This window comes from Pempheris klunzingeri, chromosome 5 (genome assembly GCF_042242105.1).
Source record: "Pempheris klunzingeri isolate RE-2024b chromosome 5, fPemKlu1.hap1, whole genome shotgun sequence".
NCBI lineage: Eukaryota > Metazoa > Chordata > Actinopteri > Acropomatiformes > Pempheridae > Pempheris > Pempheris klunzingeri.
In genome coordinates, this window is record NC_092016.1 from 20867952 (window position 1) to 20887250 (window position 19299).

Below are 19299 nucleotides of genomic sequence, written 5' to 3' on the forward strand. Positions count from 1 at the left end.
ACTGAAACAATAATAAAAATAAAGTATAACATAAGCACACAAAGTGAAACAAGAGTGTGTATGTGTATGTATGTATATATGTGTGTGTGTGTGTGTGTGTGTGTGTATATATATATGTACATATATATATGTACACACACACACACACACACACATATATGTATGTATGTGTGTGTGTGTGTGTATATATGTATATATATATATGTGTGTGTGTGTGTGTGTGTGTGTGTATATATGTATATATGTGTGTGTATATATATACACACACACACACACACACACACACACACATATATACATATACACATATATATGTATGTGTGTGTGTGTGTGTGTGTGTATATATATGTATATATAATACAGGGACTTTCCAGTGGAGTGCTGTTCTACTTATCTGAAACTGCAGCCAACTGTCTGTGGAACAATGACTAGAGATGGACTTAGGAAATATGAGATAATGTACCGTAACTTTGTTTTTTTTAACCCTACAGGTCCTGTGATAATACTTTGCCTAACATTTGTATTCCTATGTAGTAATCTAGGTGTTTTACAACAGCTCACAACTGCACAGTGACTATCAATCACATAAGTTTTTTTTTTTAATTATGGATTGAGTTCATAAAGTAAAAGTATTTGAGCCCGTGATTAGTTAAATCAAAGACACTGGACCGAAAGTAACATTGGGCTCTTTTGGCAATTAAGACATCATATTCTAATTTTACATTACTGTTGCAACTTGTGGCTAATCTGTGTCTCCCGTGTGGTTTGTCCTGTAGTTTCTGTTTTGTTTTCTGACGGAGAGGTATTATTAACACCCCCCAACTCCAGACAGCCGCCTCTCTGCGCCTGCGCGTCCCCCGCTGGACCCGAGCTGTTGTTTCCTTGAGGCTCAAACATCTTGGGTGTTCACCGCTTAACGGGGCATCGTTAATCACACAGCACATACTTGTATGAAGCTAAAAGTTGATGTGCTCCGCTTGAGAAACCTAATGTGAGTAAAATAGACAATTTTATCGAAAGTTGTGAGTCACCAGGTCTGCTTTTTTTTTCTGAACGTTAACTTTGATGCTTTAAAGTTATCGTTAGCCAATGAAGCTAAATAACTTAAGTTAGCATTAGCCCGTTAGCCTGCTAGCTGTCAGACCCTAAGTCCGTAAATGGTGCATTAGTTTAGTTTTTCCTGGTTTATGGTTAAAATTAAATGGTTGCTAAATATCTTTGTTGATACGAAAGCACTGCTCTTTGTGAGTGGGTTACTGGTTTCTGTTTCAACTCTTCATTGCGTGCCCTCATTTTTTTTGTCTGAAAAAAAAAAGCGCCTAGTGTGATAAGCGATGGATGACCTGGGGAATCTGATCAGTGGGGAAAACGCCGCCCTGGTCTGTTTGGTTTTCCTTCAAGCGGATTGTAGTAATGCCGAGTACAGGAAAGGGCTTCTCTCCCTGGGGAAAGACATGCATCTTACCCGGGACATCAACTGTAACGGGGCCGGGACAGATGCTCTGGACGACGGAGACCTTGAGACCGATGGCTACATGCCCAGCTGCACGTCTGCTTTCCCTAATGATTTTCTGCCTGTAGTGGACCTGCAGGGGCTCCGTGAGTAAACTTGAAACTTGCTCGAAGATCACCCGATCTACACGGCCAGCTTCACAGCTGCACCACACACTCTCACATCACACCAGCGTTTGTCCCCAAGGTCTGATTGTTATGAAAGACAGATGTACGCCAGATGTGTCGAGATACAGTATTTTCCTTAACATGGTATGAGGGCACAGACTCAAATCTGTTTACCCTTGTGATGTATTAGTTAATCTCACTTGCACCACAGTCCAAAACTCTCTCTCAGATGTGACTCTCACATCTGATAAGTTCAGTCATAGTGACAAAATAACTTGTGACTTAAAGTGAAAGCAGGAAATGACTGCTGTCAACCACTTCATGTATTTAGTGTCACCTTCATACAGCTCTCACTTGATTACTACGAGTATTTTAAATGCGCATTGTGTGTATTACAGAGATGAAACGTGTAATTGAAGTCCAGGGAATTCAAACAGCCATATTTTTTTCTCTCCACCGTCTGAAACCAATATTATGTTGACTGAAGTGTACTGATGTTTTGGCGATCATTTTGCATGTGCAGGGAACCACGAAGAGGCTGCAGCCCTTCAGCAGGTCGCGGAGGATCTCAGACAAATCGCAGCCCTGCTCGAACACAACGCTGTGGCTCGTGCTACCCACAACCTGAGCAGGAACATATCTACCTCCCGCTATGATGTGAGTCTCTCCTGAGCACAGGATCTTTAAATCATTGTCTCCACTAGGTTTAGTTAATATAATCTGACTCAAATTAACAGTGATGTTATTTTTTTTCATAATCAGTTTGTAACTAGGGCTGAAATGAGTGAAGTATCAAAGTGGTGACTTTTTTTTCATTTTCTAATGGTGTATTTTCAAAAACAATGACATTAGTCAAAGGCCTAAAATGTGTTGAACTTTCCAATAGGCAAGACACCCTCAAACTACTGTGTACAGAGATGTATAACAAGGAGAGCATCACACCATTACTCTAAACTCCTAAATGTTTAGTTGTTTGTTTTTTTTTTCAGGTAAACTGATGAGAATTATTAATGTTAAAACCACCAAGTGGTGACACAATTTGTCTCATGGCCCGCTCGGTTTGTAGACGACGGCCCGACTTACAGCAGCACTCATTAAATACGTGGCATGTCCTGTCAAATAGTGTCTTTGCAGTATTGTCTTCATGTACTGAGTGATCCCTCTGTTCGTTTGTGCTTTCCAGCAGTGGAAAGACCACCTTACCCAGGAGGTGGAGAGGGTGATGAGTCAGGGCGTGGGGCTGGAGCATCTGCACCGCGAGCGAGTCATCATGGCGCTCACTCTCACCCTGGTGAAGAGTGTGTGCGAGCAGACGCCACGACTGCTGAGGAGACTCTTCAACATTGCACTGCAGTACCTCAACCCTGGAAGGGCCAGGTGACTCTCCAGCTGCAGGGGGGGAGGGAGGAGTGAAATAACTAAGAATCGTTTGGTGGATGACTAATTCTAAAACTGCCACCGATCTGCTCCTCATGACCAGTTGACTGTGAAGCAGTGCAGACATAACAGCAGTGAAAATATTTTTCAAAGGAAAGTGACGATGAATCATTTGAGTTTAGTCACTGTGACACTTGAATTGTTTTCATTACTTCATGTGCTTTGAAGGTTATGTGCTTCTGTTTACTCTCGCTACTCGCAACTTCATTTCATACTTGAAACACATGATTTATTTTTTAAATTTGCAATTGTTTTGCTTTTGTCATACATGTACGGCTGTTGTATTGCATAACTAAAATATATTTTTCCATGATTTGAGTTTAATTTCATTTTTTTTAAAACACTGGGAAATTGTGTTTCATATTCCTTAAACAGTAGATGTGTTGATCTATAGGAATACAAAATTGAAGTGTACACACACAAAGCACCACAGAGAAGGTTCTCAAATAGTTTAATCTTTTTATTCTCATCTCAAACAGTGTATTGTAGGAAACTCAAGTACAAAGTGTCACGTTTGGGACCTTTAGACATCCAGCCTGCTCTGTACTTTAACAGTTTCCCTTTGAAAGCAGGCATAGGTCGAGGCCATAAGTATTACCGTGTAACACTGACTGACGTACATTGAAACATTCTTCCTGCATCAAAGAAGATGGTGCCTGTCCAATGCCATGTTTCAGCAGCCACTCATTGATCTTCATAGTGATAGAATTTACCACAATATCCCCAAATTCTCAAAGAGAAAATATTTAAGTGGTGAGGCAGCAGCAGCGACGGGCAAAACATTGTCTGTCGCCTTTTTAATGGTGTCTTCCTGATATGACTCGGTGACACAGGAGAGGGCAGGGTAACTAGTTCTAAAATGACCGAGGGAGGCCGGGGGACATTTCATCAAAAGCACTTTTTTCTGTTTTAAAAGCACTGAACTGTACTGTATGATGGCTCACCAATACCTGCTGCAAGCTGTTTGGTGATTCATGCACGAATGTCATTTCATAGCAACCCGGGAGATTGTGCATGTTTGCATAAACCGCTTTGTTCCAGTTACTTTGAAACCAACTATTTATAACCGCACATGTGAAGCCATTCAAACAGGTTGATGCTGTTTTGATTGTCCACTTTTGCCACTAATACCTCACAGCGGCCCAGTGGCTCGTATTCTACTCGGGGAGGATGTGGGAGTTGAAATCCTAACTGAACAAACGGTCACTGGGACAGCGGAGCAGTAACAATCAAGGCTACGGAGCAAAAAGGTAAAAGGTGTTTTTTGGCTGGAGGTGTGAAGTTGCCCAACCAGTAAATTCCATTATTAAATCCATTTGAAAGGACTGAAGCTGCAGTCACGTTCCAGCTACTCTCCTTATCTGGAGTAATACTGCTCACTTTGGCATGGTACACAAGCAGTGGCTGACATTTTCTTGTACTGCATGAATAATAAATTCACAGCTTCACAATGTATTCAGATTTATATATATATATATGTATGTAATGATTGAAAAAGAATGACTCAGGAAGTACATCTGCATGCTTGATGTATCATTTCTGTTCCTTGGGACACATTTAAATATGTTCATCCATTCTTGAGCAAAACCTTTAATGTTTCAACACACAAAAACTAAAACACGCTGCATGAGAAGTGACACAAATCCCCTGTGCTGTGTGGAAAGGTGGAATATAAAAATAACCTATTGTATTATGCCTGTTGTGTGTCAAGTAGTTTGAAAGTGACATAAAAGCAAATTTCTGGTTTAAAATTCAATGTCATACGCTTGGCTTGTTTTTCAGAGAAAGTATCAGATTGAGTCATCACAGTTAGAGGGGAAGAACATAACTGAATGCAAAAGAGAGACGGCCAGAAAACCTCAACTCAGACCGAGACAGTACATGTGGGCTTTTAGGTTTACTTAAGTTGTGGGAGCCTTGTCAGTTAATTTTCCATGTAAGTACACCGACTCAAATGGCACAAAACAATCCTAACATTGAGCCACAGACACAAAAGAAACCCAAACTAGCAGGAGAGGGGCCACACACTTTCCAGTCGAGGAGATGACGGGGCTGCTTTAAATTTAAACAAACGTTCACCCAAAAGGACTTCGAGAGAAGAAAGAAACAAAAACACCAAAAATAAGGAAAACAGTGGAGTGCACTGAGATTCTTGTTTGCCAAGGGGCAGTTTCACAGATTCTAAACCTTGACAAGCATAGCAGATTTTTTAAAGAAAATGCAGCCTCATTTGAAAAAAAACACAATTTGTAAGGAGAGTCCCACCATGTGTGTACTAATACATTTATTTCTACCTTAACATCTCGTACTTTGCTCCTCCCCTGACAAACACTCCTACTTCCTCCTGTAGCTTATGACACCATATGCCATCACAGCAGCGAGGACCACCAGTGCAGCCCCTCCGTACAGCAGCCCTGGGAGCTCTGATTCGGGCTCTGGCTGCACTGGGGGCTCCTCAGCTGGCTCTTCTACGGGGGCAAGGGGTGCAGCCAGCGGGGCCTCTGGCTCTGCTGCAGTCTCTGGTTCTGGCTGGGGAGGCACTGTGAAGGGCTCTGGCTCCTGCTCGGGCTCAGGAGCCGGTTCTGAGGTGGCTTCAGGCTCTGCTGGTGCTGCTGGAGCTTCCTTGGCTAGAGATGGGGGTGCCACCTCAGCAGGCACTGGGGCAGTGACAGCAGCTGGTTCTGGCTCAGGCTCTGGTTCTACTGCAGGAACAGATGAAGGTGCTGGCTCAGAGGGAGGGGGTGCAGTAGCTTCTGGGACCATGAGAGGCAGCTCTGGTTCTGAGGAGATGAGGGAAGGCTCTGCCGACAGGATTGCAGGCGTCTCTATTACAACTGGCTCCTCTAATGAAAGCAGGGAGGCCGGCGCTGTGTCTGCGTCGGCTGACGCAGGAACAGGCAGGGTCTGGTCCCTAAATTCTTCACGGAGCTCCGCCAGCTCGCTCTCTGTGCCTAAAACGCTCATCATGCTTTCATCTATCGCTGCGACCTCGCCGCCTTCCTCCAGCAGCTCCGCCTCCTCGCGCTCGACGTGGACAATGTCCGAGTTTGAGGAGTTGTTTTCACTGCGCTCCTCAGCCAGAGCCACGCCCTCATTGCTGTCCAGGCTCTTGACGTCTTCAGGGTCCATCACACCGACCTGTGCCCAAGACTCGTGGCCGGCCAGAGACACCGGTAAGCTTTCTGTCTGCCAGGAGCTCTGCTCACTGCTGTTGTCTCCAGTGCAGAGCAGCGAGGAGGGGGGGCTGAGCTGGTCGGGATGCTGCTCCCCTGAGAGGATGTAAATGTCGTTGCTGTCTTCTGCAATGGTCACTCCTCGCTCTTCCTCTGACTCGAGGCTGAATATTTCACCCTGTGGAAGATGGACAAAGACAGATATGGTATTAATGGTAGACTAGGTGAGAAAGGTGATACTAGAGAAACTTCAGTAATAGAAGGAAAAGTTAAATGTATTACTTTGTATATTGAGGTCTTTGGATAGAACGTAATGGAGGATTATTTCACCCATAAAGAAAATGGACAGAGAAGTTTCCATATGAAACACAACATAGAGAAACAACTCCACAGTTGATTCAGTCACAAAGGTCCATTTTTAGTGCCGGATTGTAGTTTAGAGTGGATGCTCCAAAACACTAAGTGCATATAAACTGACACTTCAGACACAGAACAACACTGTGCTGCTTTATGTTAGCCTTGTCTGCCATCTAGTGGAACGCAGCTACAAACCAATAATAGATCAGGAGCCATCTGCAAAGCTGTCCTATTGCGTAACAGGAATATCATATGATTATTTAGGCATGCGTGCAAACACAGAGGTCAACTTGATGAGGCTTAATACATTGAAATAATCTTGGCAGAGTCTGCTCATTTGACCTCAAAATATTAAAACCTAAAGCTTGTTTTTCATGTCAACATTTCACATAACTGCAAGGAACAAAAAAAAATACTGTAAGCTAAGAAAGTGACCATACCAGCAATATCTTTAAAATTTGTCGAGCGTGCAGTGATGTGATGCAGAATCTACAGTATGTGGATCAGAAACGGGCCAGTGAGTGTTCACAATGAGCACAAGAGAACAAGATCCATACTGACATGCTCACTTTCTTCAGGGCATGACAGTTGAAAACACCAGAAGAATACAGGAGGTCAATAAGATGTTGTTGTGGATGGCCATTTGCTACACTTTAATTTTGAAATGTATCCTCACTCTGAATGTAACATCGCCCAGGCAACAGTTCTGCAAGTCCAGGCATTAGCATCCCTCCTCTCAAATCACACAGGGGCAGTTCCCACCTCATGCCAGCACAAAAAATACAACCAAACCTGTTCTCCTGAGTAGCTGCATTCCTACACAATGTTATATAAGCAAGACTTAGAGAGTGTACAACCATGCTAGCATATACATTTACTAATTAGCACAGTACAGCTGGGGCTGATGGGACTGTAATTAGCTAAGCAGACACAAGATGAAAAGCTATCACCAAAGAGTGCAGTTCGTCCTGAGGGGAACATAAACGTGGAGCTGCATTTCACAGCAATCCATCCAATACTTGTTTGAGATATTTGAGACATTTTCACTCAAAACCACAAATGTGACCCTCATGGCGGATCCTCTGGGGACCATGAATCTCTGTATGGCAACACTTCTGATACTAGCAGAGATATTTCAGATGTGACCGTGGATCTGTCGTGAGCACGCTTCTCTTGTTGTGCGTCTATGCGCGTCACATAGGTGTGACCTGAACAGATGAGATTCAGGCCGACAGCGGGCACAGAGGTGTTTGTCTAAAAGGGATGGTGCATGTTCGTGCGTGTGGAAGTGCGAGTGCAGCAGATGGACAGGTTCTGACAGCACAGAGCAGCTCACACGGCAACACTGTCTCATTTGAGAACATGATAATGTGTCATTATGGGCTTCTGAGTATCCCTAACCGATCATTTGCAACTGATCCACACTCCAATTAAGTTGTGAGGAGGCATGGAACAGTATGGAAACTATTACTGACCAATTGAAGTGATTATTTTTAAATGACGTGGCCGTGAAGGTCATTTTCCTTACAAAGACAGGAAGTGTTGTGCATGGCAGCTGTGTCCTGTGAGGCAGGACAGAGATTAAATCTAACAGCATTCCATCGTTATCCAACATTTGCTTTCTGCATAAGCTGATTTGCATGTGGGAGAGCCAGAGTGTGTCACAAAACCATCGCCTTCGAGATCCAGCCTCGCCATCAGCTGGACACATCAGGACAGGGATGCTGCATCGTACAAAATCCACAGCAGGAGGTTGCTGGTGGTATTCGGGAACAATAACAATCAATCATTCTCCTGCGGTTTCTATTGATGCCAAGTCCTCACTGATCTAAACTGACATTAAAGCTCACAAGGAGGTTAGACTGAGCGCCCCACGGAAAATTATGTTGTCAATAAAAAATACCAACTAAGTATCCCAAGCTAAATTGCACTGTAGAGCACAACACCAACTATAAACCCTTTCTTACTCTCCATGCAGTTTGGTGGTAGCCGTCATATAAAACAGCTTAAAGTATGTAATACACAGGACAAATTCACTGTCGAACCAGATGAAGTCCAAAGCTACAGATACAATGATCGATTATAAAACATCCAACATTTATGAATAAAGAAAACAAATTTGAAACCTGGATGACTACTTTAACAAAGAATAATGAAAAAAAAAACAACAGCCCTGAGGAGACAATCCATTATGAACCTGCTCAATGTCTGTTCTTTATTTAGTGCTGCAATGTTGTCCTCCAGCACTGCAGAAACACACTGACGTAAAGTATTCTGTCAGGTGTGTCCCACAGTCCTCCACCCTCGCCCCAAGACAAACGCAAACTAAGCTACATAAAACAAGGACACATTCCTGTTGTAGAGCCAAGCGTGTATAGCCAACCTGCCATTGCTTGGCCCTTTTTCTCTCAGTGAGCTGCTAGTGCTTCACTGTAACGCAACATTAAACTAGCGCAGCTGTCTGAAAGATCCTCAACAAACTGAAAATATCTCTAAACACACTGAGACTTTGAAGAGAAAACAGCTGAGACATTCTTGTGACAGTTACAGGTACATGCTACATTGCTGCACAACTGTCTCATGCCATTAACATGCACATACGAGCCCATAAGAACACAAAACAGATTTCTGAATAGTGCAAAACCAGTGGCATTCAATTTCAGGATAAATTAGTATTTGGTGGCTGACACAAGAACGTCTACTGCTCACTTACACTTGTGAGAGTCTCCATCGACCCACAACAAAGCAGTACAAGGCAGACAGTAATAATACTGTCAACCAATCTCACCATTTCACCCACAAACAAAAGTGATAAACACTATAAATTCAATTATTTTCCTTCCAAAACAGCTTTTGCCTCATCTTTTCATCGTATTACATCATCATGTGCAGAAACACTGTATGACTTTAGGTTTCAGACAGAAGCCCAGACAAGTTGAGGGCTGAATGTGTTTACAGATTCTGACCATTACGAGAGAGCCTTGGGCAAACTCCTCCGCAAACCGATGTGACAGTCGGCTGTTATGTGCAGCTGCAGTATTTGCATCAGTAAACATTGGTTTTTGACCAGTCATCATTAACAGTATTGTGGCAGCAGTGGCTGATGGATAGATGGAAGGACACGGAGATGGATGGGTGCCCTGTTAAAACCCTGGCAGGCAGCCAGTGTGCTGCTGCTGTAGCAAGTTTTTCAGCAAGCTACAAGTGGGCCAGTCGAGCCCCTGGTGATGATGTTTTTAGCGGATTATGAGAGTTATTTTTGGGGCTTCCTTGGCCTGCAAAGGCACTCTACTCTAGTCCAGTCCAGTCTCATGCCGACGCAGTGGCACAGTGATGCACATATTTTACTCTGGAGCTGGCGAGAGAATGCTTACATAACACGTAGGAGCACTGTAAGGCTGTACAGGGTGCAGCGTGATGTGCCCCGACACGGCCCCGGCTACAACCCTTGCAGCACCTTGTACTTAAAATATCATCACTGCAATATCACTGTTTCTAAGCAGCAGCTCGTGCTGATGTAAAACTGAGGGCCTGTAGAAGTCGCTTTATTGCCATTTATGCTGCTTTGACTATCAATTACATGGCAGCTGAACAATGTATTTCTTCATTATCCTTTTGCTAAGAGGTCAGGTGCAATTGTCAGTGTGCCACTTTCAAACCTCAGGAGTTAAATTACATCACACTCACAAAGACTGTAATATGAAATGGCTGTTGTGCACCCTCAGTTCTCATGCAGCAGTTTTCACTGTCGGTCACACAGTTGTCCTTCAGGGACTAACAGCCGCACGCAAGCATACAGACTGACAGGGGCCAGGCTGTGAACACACTATTTGAGACCACCCACAGAGGTCGGCTGGCGTAAAGGCACTCGACTACAACCATCCCTCTCCAGCATAGATTCTACTCTCCAGTTTTGTAGTTTATCTCAGAATCTGTTTCACCATGTACGCCATTTTTTCTTTTTTTGCTCATCTTCCCCCCACATCCCTCCCCAATCATGTCCTGCTCCTACCCGCCCCTGGCTGTGGACAGTCTGACGGCTACTGGTTTTGTTCCTGCCAAATGAAGTGTGCACCACATTAGGGTCATAATAATCCCTTTTCTATTGTATTCTGATATAACTAACAAAGGCATTATGAGAGGCACCCAAACCTAGCATTGTGTGTCACTTGCACTACAGTCACCACGATGTCCTGGAGGAGGACAAGACAGACAGAATATCTACTTTTGCACAATTCAACACAAACAAACGTGACCGGTCGATCGGTGTTGATCTGTGCATTTCAGATTTTATTTGTAATGTTTCAAAAAGATGCAAAAACATCCCTCCCAAAAAAAAACAACAAAAAAACCGCAGGAGCAGATTAATAAATACACATGATAAAGAAAACGTGTTCTGCTCTCCAGCTTCTTTTCCAAAAATGTTTTCATTGTTCACTCTGGAAATTTACATTTCACACGAGGAAATGACTGAGTTATTCAAAACAATCAGTACGTTTCCATGCAACCATTCAACAATGACAAGAACTGAAAATTGGAAATCTTCCTAGAGACGAAACACCTATTTGAGTAAACACTTGCAAATATGCGTCGAGACCAGTGAGCTCACTCTCTAGTTGCTTCGGCATCACAAGTAAAACATCCTACCTTACAAACTCAGCGCGCAGAGATGGAGTAGATGTAGGAAGCCAGTTGAAGGGAAGTGTGCATGCAGGCAGCTGTCAAACTAATGGAGATTTCACTTTGCTCTCACTGGCTCACCGTGCCCACCCCTTTCCTCCCTCATCTCTCACCCCTCCCTCCTTCGTATTCCCTCCCTTTTCGCCAGTCTCTTCATGCAATCCCTCCTCTACTCCTCCTTTTTCTTCATCCCTTCATTGCTGATCCTACCCCAGCCTATCTGTGACATAACATAGGGCAATAATGTAGCTTTGTTCAGAGCCAGAGTACTATGTTCACGTTACACTGCACGAAACCGGGCACAGCATCATGGCAATGAGGTAATGGCGACCAGAGCGGTGGTTAACAAGTCATGTGACCCTACATCAGCATGACCTCGTTCACAGGGAGCCATCTGTGACGCAGTGTTCCACTTAGTACAACACTGGAAAAAGAAACCCTCTCCGCTACTAATACTGAAAAAACTACTGCAAATCTAAAACACAGGAAAAGTTGCAACTGCAAAAGTTGCATCTCTATGATAATAGACAAGCAGGGAATGTGTGAGCACAAAAGAACATTGAGAAATCAGACGACTGAGCTGGTGAGACATATTCCTGCTATCCCTTCATCTGCGTGAGCGAGCGCCACACCAGAGTTGCTTTATGTGAGGGTGTTTTCACCTGAGGACATACTTGTCAGTCACAACGGCTGAACTGTAACTGCCAGGGTTAGTGTTCAGCTGCGACAGGAGAGTTGCCATGAGCCCGGCTCATGTTGTGGACTTAGTAATATGCATTTTATGTTCATTAAATATGCAAATTGTTCATTTGATCCTTATAGGAAAAAGCAGCATCTTATATAAAATAAATATTATAAAATTTGGTCTAAAGTATGATCGAGTGTTCATATTGTAAATGATAAAGTAGATTCCATGTAGCATTTTACTCCTGACTGACAGGAGACAGTGGCTGATGATTTGGCTTTAAATGTAGGTATTATGTAACACATATATAGCAGTGGTCCTACTTAAACACTCCGGTTATTAATGTAGCTTATCTGTAGCACACATGTATCTGTTGACAAACCAATGTCATACAAACCTATTACAAAATGATGTACATTTTAATCTTGTGTATGGTAATGTGTTCGCTGTACAGCAGGACTGTGGACTCTGGGGTATTGGGGTATGAAACATCTGCACGAGTAGCTCACTGACGCCCTCATCTGGACATTTTGAATTCTTACTACCCATTCGAACCCAGGCAAGCGCATTTTTCCTGTTCGCTTTACATCACATCCCAACCTCCCAACCTGTTTTTAATTTCTGGAGACATGCCAATCTGAAATTCTTGCTCATCTAAACATGAAGAAGACTTTTTGTATTCCAGGTGACTCACCCAGCCGCCTTGCTGGATGACGAAGACAGCTTCATCCTCCTCTAGGTAGCGCACCCCCAGATGCACCAGGGTGGACAGTGACTGGCCCTGGCTTTGTAAAGCCTGGAGCAGCACCAAAGGCACTAGCACCTGGGAGAGAGGGGAGGAGGGAGGAGTAGAAGTTAAGGGGGAAGGGAAAAAAGAAAAGCAGAGGAGACACAAGAAGGCAGAGGTAACGGGTGTATGGAAAAGTAATAGTGGACGCATCAAATGTTGTTGTGAGCAGCCCATCTTATTCTAAATCAGGTCTTTGTATGTAGGGCGCAAGTAGAGCTCATGGCGGACTCACCTTGCCCCAGCCTCCCTGTGTGTGTGCTGAGAGATCCTGTGCTGTCTCTCTGAATCTCTGGTAGTCCACAGGCCTGAAACACACACAGGCAAGAAGACACAAAGATGTGTTGTGTTGCCCTTGACTTCTGTTATCTGTTTTCATGGAGTCAGATCTAAGTTTTCTTACTGATTCCTTGTGTACCAGTGCTAATTTGTTGAGCCACAGCTTCCTCCTGGGTCAGACTTAATTCATTTGTGCTTGTGTTATGTGCTACATACTGTGAATGTGTTTGTCTTGTAACACATTAATCTCAGCCTCGTCCAAAAAGCTACTTTTTCCTCAGGGTTAATTCTCAGAGTGAACGATCTTTTGCAGCAATGCCCTGCTCAGTTACACACAGTCTCAGCTGAAAGTTGCCCAGTACAACTAGTCTTATCTTTTGGCCCCAGAGCAACTCTACTGGAGCAGCAGTGGATTAAGTGTAAACTCAAGAGAAACTAACTTATGTTCATCTCCCTTAAACTGTGGAGACTTTACATATTTCCACAAAGTGCAAACAGCCAATAACTATTGTTGGGTTGAGATTGTGAAACATTGCAGTAGCAGTGACTACTGGCTTTGGTGAATGTGTGTATCTGTGTGTGACAGAATCAATCAATCAATTCAAGACAAAAAGTGTGTGCACATGCGATTGTGATGACGAAGGGCTCGGATGTGGATTTATGGGATGTGAGGATGGGATATGAAATGAATGAATGTGTCTATACAGAGCAGGGTGCAAGTCTGCACGGCAGTGTTTACTGCCAGTCTGTCTTGACTCGTGTAATATTTTAGTTTACATTTTCTGTCATTTTGTCTTGTTTTATTTACGCTACCTCCACTCTTAATGCATTCAGGTCTTTCAGTCAATTTCATGGAATACAGCTTGTCCCTCATTCGACTGCATCGCTGTTAAAGTTAAAGAGTTCACTACGAGAGGAGAAATTGAACAAAGCAGCACTACATCAACATTGACTTTGTCATTCCTCTGAGATTGTAACCCACACCCTGTGTGGGCACACACATTTCCCTGAAAATAGGGTAGCGAGGGACACAGCAATCAGTACTGAATAGTGTGGTAGCGGTACTGATCACCACATTTGTTTCCATGTGAAATATATACGTTTGAATTCATTATTTGTAAGCAGTCAAGTAAAGCAGCTATCGTCTCAAAGCAGACACAATGATTAAGCCTCTCACAGAACATGTCCTGCCACGAGAACTGCAATCTGTTATGAAAGTCAGAGAGCTGCAAACTGACCCCGCGAGGAGTTTGTGTGCGGCTGCTGCCAGGTGTGCGTCAAGCTCTCTGGCCACCCGGTCTCCCATTGCAGCAAGGCAGTCTTCAATAGAAGTGTCGGGGTTGGCCGGATTAAACACCAGCGATGTGTGCCGGTAGAAGCCTGTTGTGGAAACGGCTGCAAACACAGAACACAGGACAGAATGATACCTCAGGCGGGGAGGGCAGTTCATTTTTAGGAATTACTTGCACTGGCAAAAAAGAAAAATGTAACACTGTGCTAACAGTTGAGAAAGGCAAGAAAACTCATACCTCTATATTTGTTAACACTTCATAAAATCTAGTGGATATTCAGACACATTGGTTACAACTCCAACAACCCCCCAACTCCAATATATTTTTCAGACTGCACATTAAGAGACTGAAAGTTTGGGTTACTTCTGTAACTACAGTTCTCTGAGTAGCATGAAGGAGAGTCTCACATTGGGAACACATCCTGTGAAAAACCAACACAGGGAGGGAAGGAATCCTCTCCTCATGAACTGGGCTTACACCCAACCATCTCCTCTTTCTTACTTTCTTGCTACACATGAGCAAAGAGGGCGGCCCAACTGTGCTTTTGTGAAGAAACCAAAGTTCTCTTTCACAGCATACATTTCATATTTTACTTAACCCTTAACTTGACAAATATTGACCCATGAATTCATTTGCACAGGCACTCAAACTGTCCACGTGACACAAAGAAAAGGTGGAAAATGTACAGCTACAAACCCTCCATGTTTTAGCATATGAGTTTAAAACATGGAGAGTTTTAATTGGGCGTTTCCTTGCATGTATTTATAGAATATTGTGCTATAACTGCGGCTCTTATGTATCTTGGACTAAAATATTGACACAAAACCATACTGTTGTTTTAACTAAACCATTAAAGAGACTTGATTCCAAACCACACACTCTGGTTTTGTGTGTGTGTGTGTGTGTGTCTGTGTGTGTGTGTCAACTTACAAGCAGCAATTTCATCTTCCAGTTGTCTCAGCTCTTCCTCTATCTGTCCTTTTATCATCGCAGTCCTCTCTCTGTCAGTCTGGGCATCTCCTGAAAGAGATAAACACATGACATATGAACCAACGGTTTCCCTGAGTCTCTCTCTCTCTCTCTCTCACTCACACACAAACACACACACTTTTCAAAATACCATACAGCACTTTACAAAATATTACACAAAACCACAAAATAAAATTATGATCTAATTTCTGTTTCCGTATCTTAGTTGGATATCGTGTACACTCTTTTGTAGACACTTGTCTTACAGCTGTTTATGTTGTTTTTATGCTACCAGTTCTCTCTTGAAAAAGAGATTTTGATCTTTGCCTTGTTCAATAAACGGAAAAAATAACCATTTGACTTAAAGATAAGTGTACACTGTGCAGCTGCAGGATAAAATAAAATAGAAAATGAGCCAATGATCCCTGAACACGTGGCATGACACTAAACACACACAGTTTGCCAAACAAACTAGGTGTGCATGTACAAACACTAACTTTCCTGGGAGAAGAGAAAACAGCCTGCAGGCTGGAGGTGCAGCAACAGTAATACTAACCCACTTTGCTTCTAAGTCATTCACTCACTCCTCCCCGGGATGATTCTGCTGAACTCAAACAAGAGAAATGAAAACAAAAGAGAGAATGCGCTCCCTCATGGCGTGCATACGAGACACTAACGCACGGCTCATGCTTAAGTAAATTATTTACAAGATTCAGTCTACACTGCTGAGGGCATAATGAGCCATGCGAGGGGCAAAACTGACAAAAAGACTGCTTGGGTGTTTGACTGGGAGCTTTCACATTCACACATTCTGAATGTCGCCATTCAGCTTGTAAAGATCCAGCAGTCATTTGACAAGGAAGGGTGACACTTCTTCCTGTTCACACACTCGACCCAAAGACACTGGTTATTTCCACTACGATGGCACGTGGACTCCATTAGTTCTGGTTGTTCTAATAGCACAGCTACACTGGTGACTAGCCGTCAATAGAGGAGAAACATAAATAACCTCCAAGTGGCCTTCGTAATTGATTTAGAAGCCGATTGATATGATGAGGTGATGTTTTTGTGACAGAAATTAAACACTGACTTTGTTTTTTTTTTCAAACAGGAAGGTAGGGGTCACTCAGTCAACCCCTTTTCTATTCCGTCTGTGCGCCTGCAGCCCATACATGACCGCCCTGAGGACCAGTGTTGGTTTTTCCTGGGCTCGGTGCTGTTTCAGCATTGAGCCAGACAGCTAGCCGGCCAACTGTTTTGCTTTGGTCCATTGGCGTGTGAGTAATCCTACAGTGATTGCACATGACAGGCTGTCAGAAGTTGGACCGGGTCAAGCGGAAAGCAGGGATCAGCCACGCCTCTGCTCTTCTCCGCCCATTCCAAGCATGGACATAACAATAAAAGGCGACAGGAAATACACAGAACTTCTCCTTTCTCTCTCTCTCTCTTTTATTTTTTTTCTTACTATTTCTGCCTCTGTTTTTCTTTTTTTCAAATAGCTCTGTTCATATTTTGTGACAGAGGGAATGATATGCATGACCTAAAATGCCCCCCCCTGCAAAACTGTCTTACCTTCCACGTGGGATGTTTCTCTCCCACGTGGATATATGATTTAGTTCACCACTAAATACACTGTAGCTGTGGCTTCAGAGTACAAAGTAAGAGGCGTGACGTGCTGGTGGCTAGTGTGGGTGTGGGATTTAATTTCACGAATGATTTCACTGACAGCACCTGGCACAGAATAGAAGGCACTTAAATATAAATTTGTAAAATAATTACAAATGTCACATGTGTACAACTATGTGCCAAATGGGTCAAAACCTGCTGTTTTTCAGGGTTTTTTTTGTATGCCCGACGCACAGGGAACAAGATTAAAAACAGACATGCTGCAAGCCTGAAGTCATGGCACAAAGTTGTTATAAAAGCCTCCGTAAAGGCAGACCAGCCGTCAGCTACTTTGTTTGGACACCGTATTTGTTGATGTGCTCGTAGGGAGCTTCACATGACATCTATTTGTTTGCAAGCACTGGCTACTTCAGAACGCTCATGTTAAAATGGGCCCACCATTCTCTGAGTGTGTTTCTCTGCCAATGTCAGAGAAGGCTAAATTGAGCCGGTAAACAGGTGGCAACCTGCCTGCACACCCTGCATATTATTTGTTACTGCCTGGTGTGCACGCTCACACAACTCTATTTGTGTGCCGTGTGAATGCAGGAGTGTGCGGCTTGTCTCAACATACGTGTCACACATTGCAAGACACAAAAGAGACAGTGGAATGCGCCGACACAGGGTATCCTTAACGGTAGATTGGTAATGAGCAGCATGTTCATTTCATTTTAACACAATTTCACAGTGAGGCCGTACCTTGAATCGCATTACACTAAACTACACTGAGAAACAAAAAAAAAAAATTGAGCCACCAATCTAAAGTCTTTCATCTCACCTTGATCTGTGGTTAGTGCCTGTGTGTTACTAACAGGCAGCATTCCCAGGTAGTTGAGCACAATGTACTTGGTTTCATAGTGGAAACCCTCAGGCACAGCGGCGGTGACGGAGGCAGAATAGGTGGAGCCTGAGGCAGCCATCGAACAGACGTGTGTCAGACTCTCAGGCACATACGTTCTTACAGTCAAAGCTGGACGTCTCACCTGAGGAGAATGACAGCCAGAGAAGGAAACATTAATCTACAGTCAGCAGTACAGTAGATTCTGGCTAAAACACCCATTAACAAAACATGAGGGAATCCAGATCAAGTTCTGGACAAAAGTCACGATGACATCTGTTGTTATAGTGCGTAAAACAGATGGTGGGTGTATGACATGAGACATGACACAATGTCCCATGTTCAGTTTGCCAGGTGGACATGTTCACTTGCCCATCTGGCAAAAAGGAGTGATGAGGTTAAAACTGATCACTAAACATATGTTTTTGGTGCCTTGGCTGCAAAACACAGAGGGAGATGGGCCCAAAACATACCTGTCTCTTGGACGGGTACGTTTTGTACCTACATCATGAAACAGTTCAACTTACATAACACACGTGGTCGACAGGGGGGCGTGAAACGTCCTTCAGTGAGTGCCTTCACTGAATAAAGCGTAAATGTACAGTACAGGACTGTTCTGCTACACTGTTCAGCATCCTGTAGCTTTTCTCGACAGTAACCCGCCGTTTACGAACTGACTGACTTGCAAATGTTAAGTCAAACTTTATCAGCACACACTGTCCTCAAGTGATGAGGTGACACCATGCGGACCTAAAGTGAGATTAATGTCAAGTTTGACAGAGAGACGAGCAAACTTCCGGCTCGAACTGTCAAAATAAGACATCTTGCAGGCTTATGGAGTCCCCACACCGAGTAATACCAAAGTTCAATTAAAAAAACACTATTATTAATATAGTTCTTAGAATATGAGTATATTAATTTAATTTCTCCAAAACGGCAGCGTGGCTCCTACAGACAGCGACATAACGTTATAAGCTAAAAGCTCAATTAACGACCAAACATTTAGCTGCTTCACCGTGAGATAGTACCCTGACATATCACATGTCTGCTACACTGGAAAGTCCGCTTTTGGTCGGACGGGTGTTTGCTGTCAGCACACATGCAAGCTACAGCTAGCTTAACGTTACCCCTCCGCGTTTAAAGAGCTATTTCGGAGACTTCACTTTAACTTAACTTGAACCCGGTCTGTTTCTTACCGTCCTTGTCCAAAGGCAACCAGGTGCTGAACACACGACGGGTGTTGAAGGGAAATATGCGACGCAGTCCCCTGCAGCAGCGGCAGCAGCTGAAGAGGGCAGAGCAGAGCAGAGCAGAGCAGAGCACCACTGGCAGGCAGCGGCAGCGCTAGCACACAGTGTGCGGAGGGGCTACATAAGCTAGCCACAATACGACAAAGACCTTCCTGTCGTCACCTTCAAAATAAGACTCACTTTAGTTAGCACACGAGTGCTCCAGCTTTCTGAAGCAGCTTTCTGTCTGATGATAGTGATAGTGTTAAAGTGTCTGATGATAGTGTT

General features: G+C 43.6%; 2 protein-coding genes across 4 annotated transcripts; one reads left to right on the plus strand and one right to left on the minus strand.

Annotated features, from left to right (window-relative positions):
• Positions 1-888: 888 nt before the first annotated feature.
• bida (BH3 interacting domain death agonist) lies at positions 889-3341 on the plus strand. 2 transcript variants are annotated; one of them, XM_070831222.1, is made up of 4 exons: positions 889-991; positions 1317-1599; positions 2144-2277; positions 2804-3341. In XM_070831222.1, the coding sequence occupies exons 2-4, from the start codon at positions 1335-1337 to the stop codon at positions 2999-3001; spliced, it is 597 nt and encodes a 198-aa protein (XP_070687323.1). In that variant the 5' UTR covers positions 889-991; positions 1317-1334; the 3' UTR covers positions 3002-3341. The 2 variants fall into 2 exon arrangements, with proteins under 2 accessions (XP_070687323.1, XP_070687322.1); XM_070831221.1 differs by lacking the exon at positions 889-991 and having other exon boundaries at positions 1050-1599.
• A 151-nt stretch (positions 3342-3492) lies between these two features.
• Positions 3493-19083, minus strand: bcl2l13 (BCL2 like 13). 2 transcript variants are annotated; one of them, XM_070830700.1, is made up of 7 exons: positions 18979-19083; positions 17723-17927; positions 15241-15330; positions 14257-14413; positions 12975-13047; positions 12647-12775; positions 3493-6408 (listed from the first exon to the last, which is right to left on the minus strand). In XM_070830700.1, exons 2-7 carry the CDS (start codon positions 17862-17864, stop codon positions 5392-5394), a joined length of 1608 nt encoding a protein of 535 aa, XP_070686801.1. In that variant the 5' UTR covers positions 17865-17927; positions 18979-19083; the 3' UTR covers positions 3493-5391. The 2 variants fall into 2 exon arrangements, with proteins under 2 accessions (XP_070686801.1, XP_070686802.1); XM_070830701.1 differs by lacking the exon at positions 18979-19083 and adding an exon at positions 18310-18372.
• Between the last annotated feature and the right edge of the window lie 216 nt (positions 19084-19299).

Bases quoted from the DNA above. Each gene is read 5' to 3' on its own strand.
- bida (XM_070831222.1), top strand. From the start codon at position 1,335: ATGGATGACCTGGGGAATCTGATCAGTGGGGAAAACGCCGCCCTGGTC. The intron at 1,600-2,143 runs GTGAGTAAACTT...TTGCATGTGCAG, and splicing joins AGTGGACCTGCAGGGGCTCC to GGAACCACGAAGAGGCTGCA. The intron at 2,278-2,803 runs GTGAGTCTCTCC...TGTGCTTTCCAG, and splicing joins TATCTACCTCCCGCTATGAT to CAGTGGAAAGACCACCTTAC.
- bcl2l13 (XM_070830700.1), bottom strand. From the start codon at position 17,864: ATGGCTGCCTCAGGCTCCACCTATTCTGCCTCCGTCACCGCCGCTGTG. The intron at 14,414-15,240 runs GTAAGTTGACAC...CTGTGTTTGCAG, and splicing joins GGAAGATGAAATTGCTGCTT to CCGTTTCCACAACAGGCTTC. The intron at 6,409-12,646 runs GTGAGTCACCTG...CATCTTCCACAG, and splicing joins TCATCCAGCAAGGCGGCTGG to GGTGAAATATTCAGCCTCGA.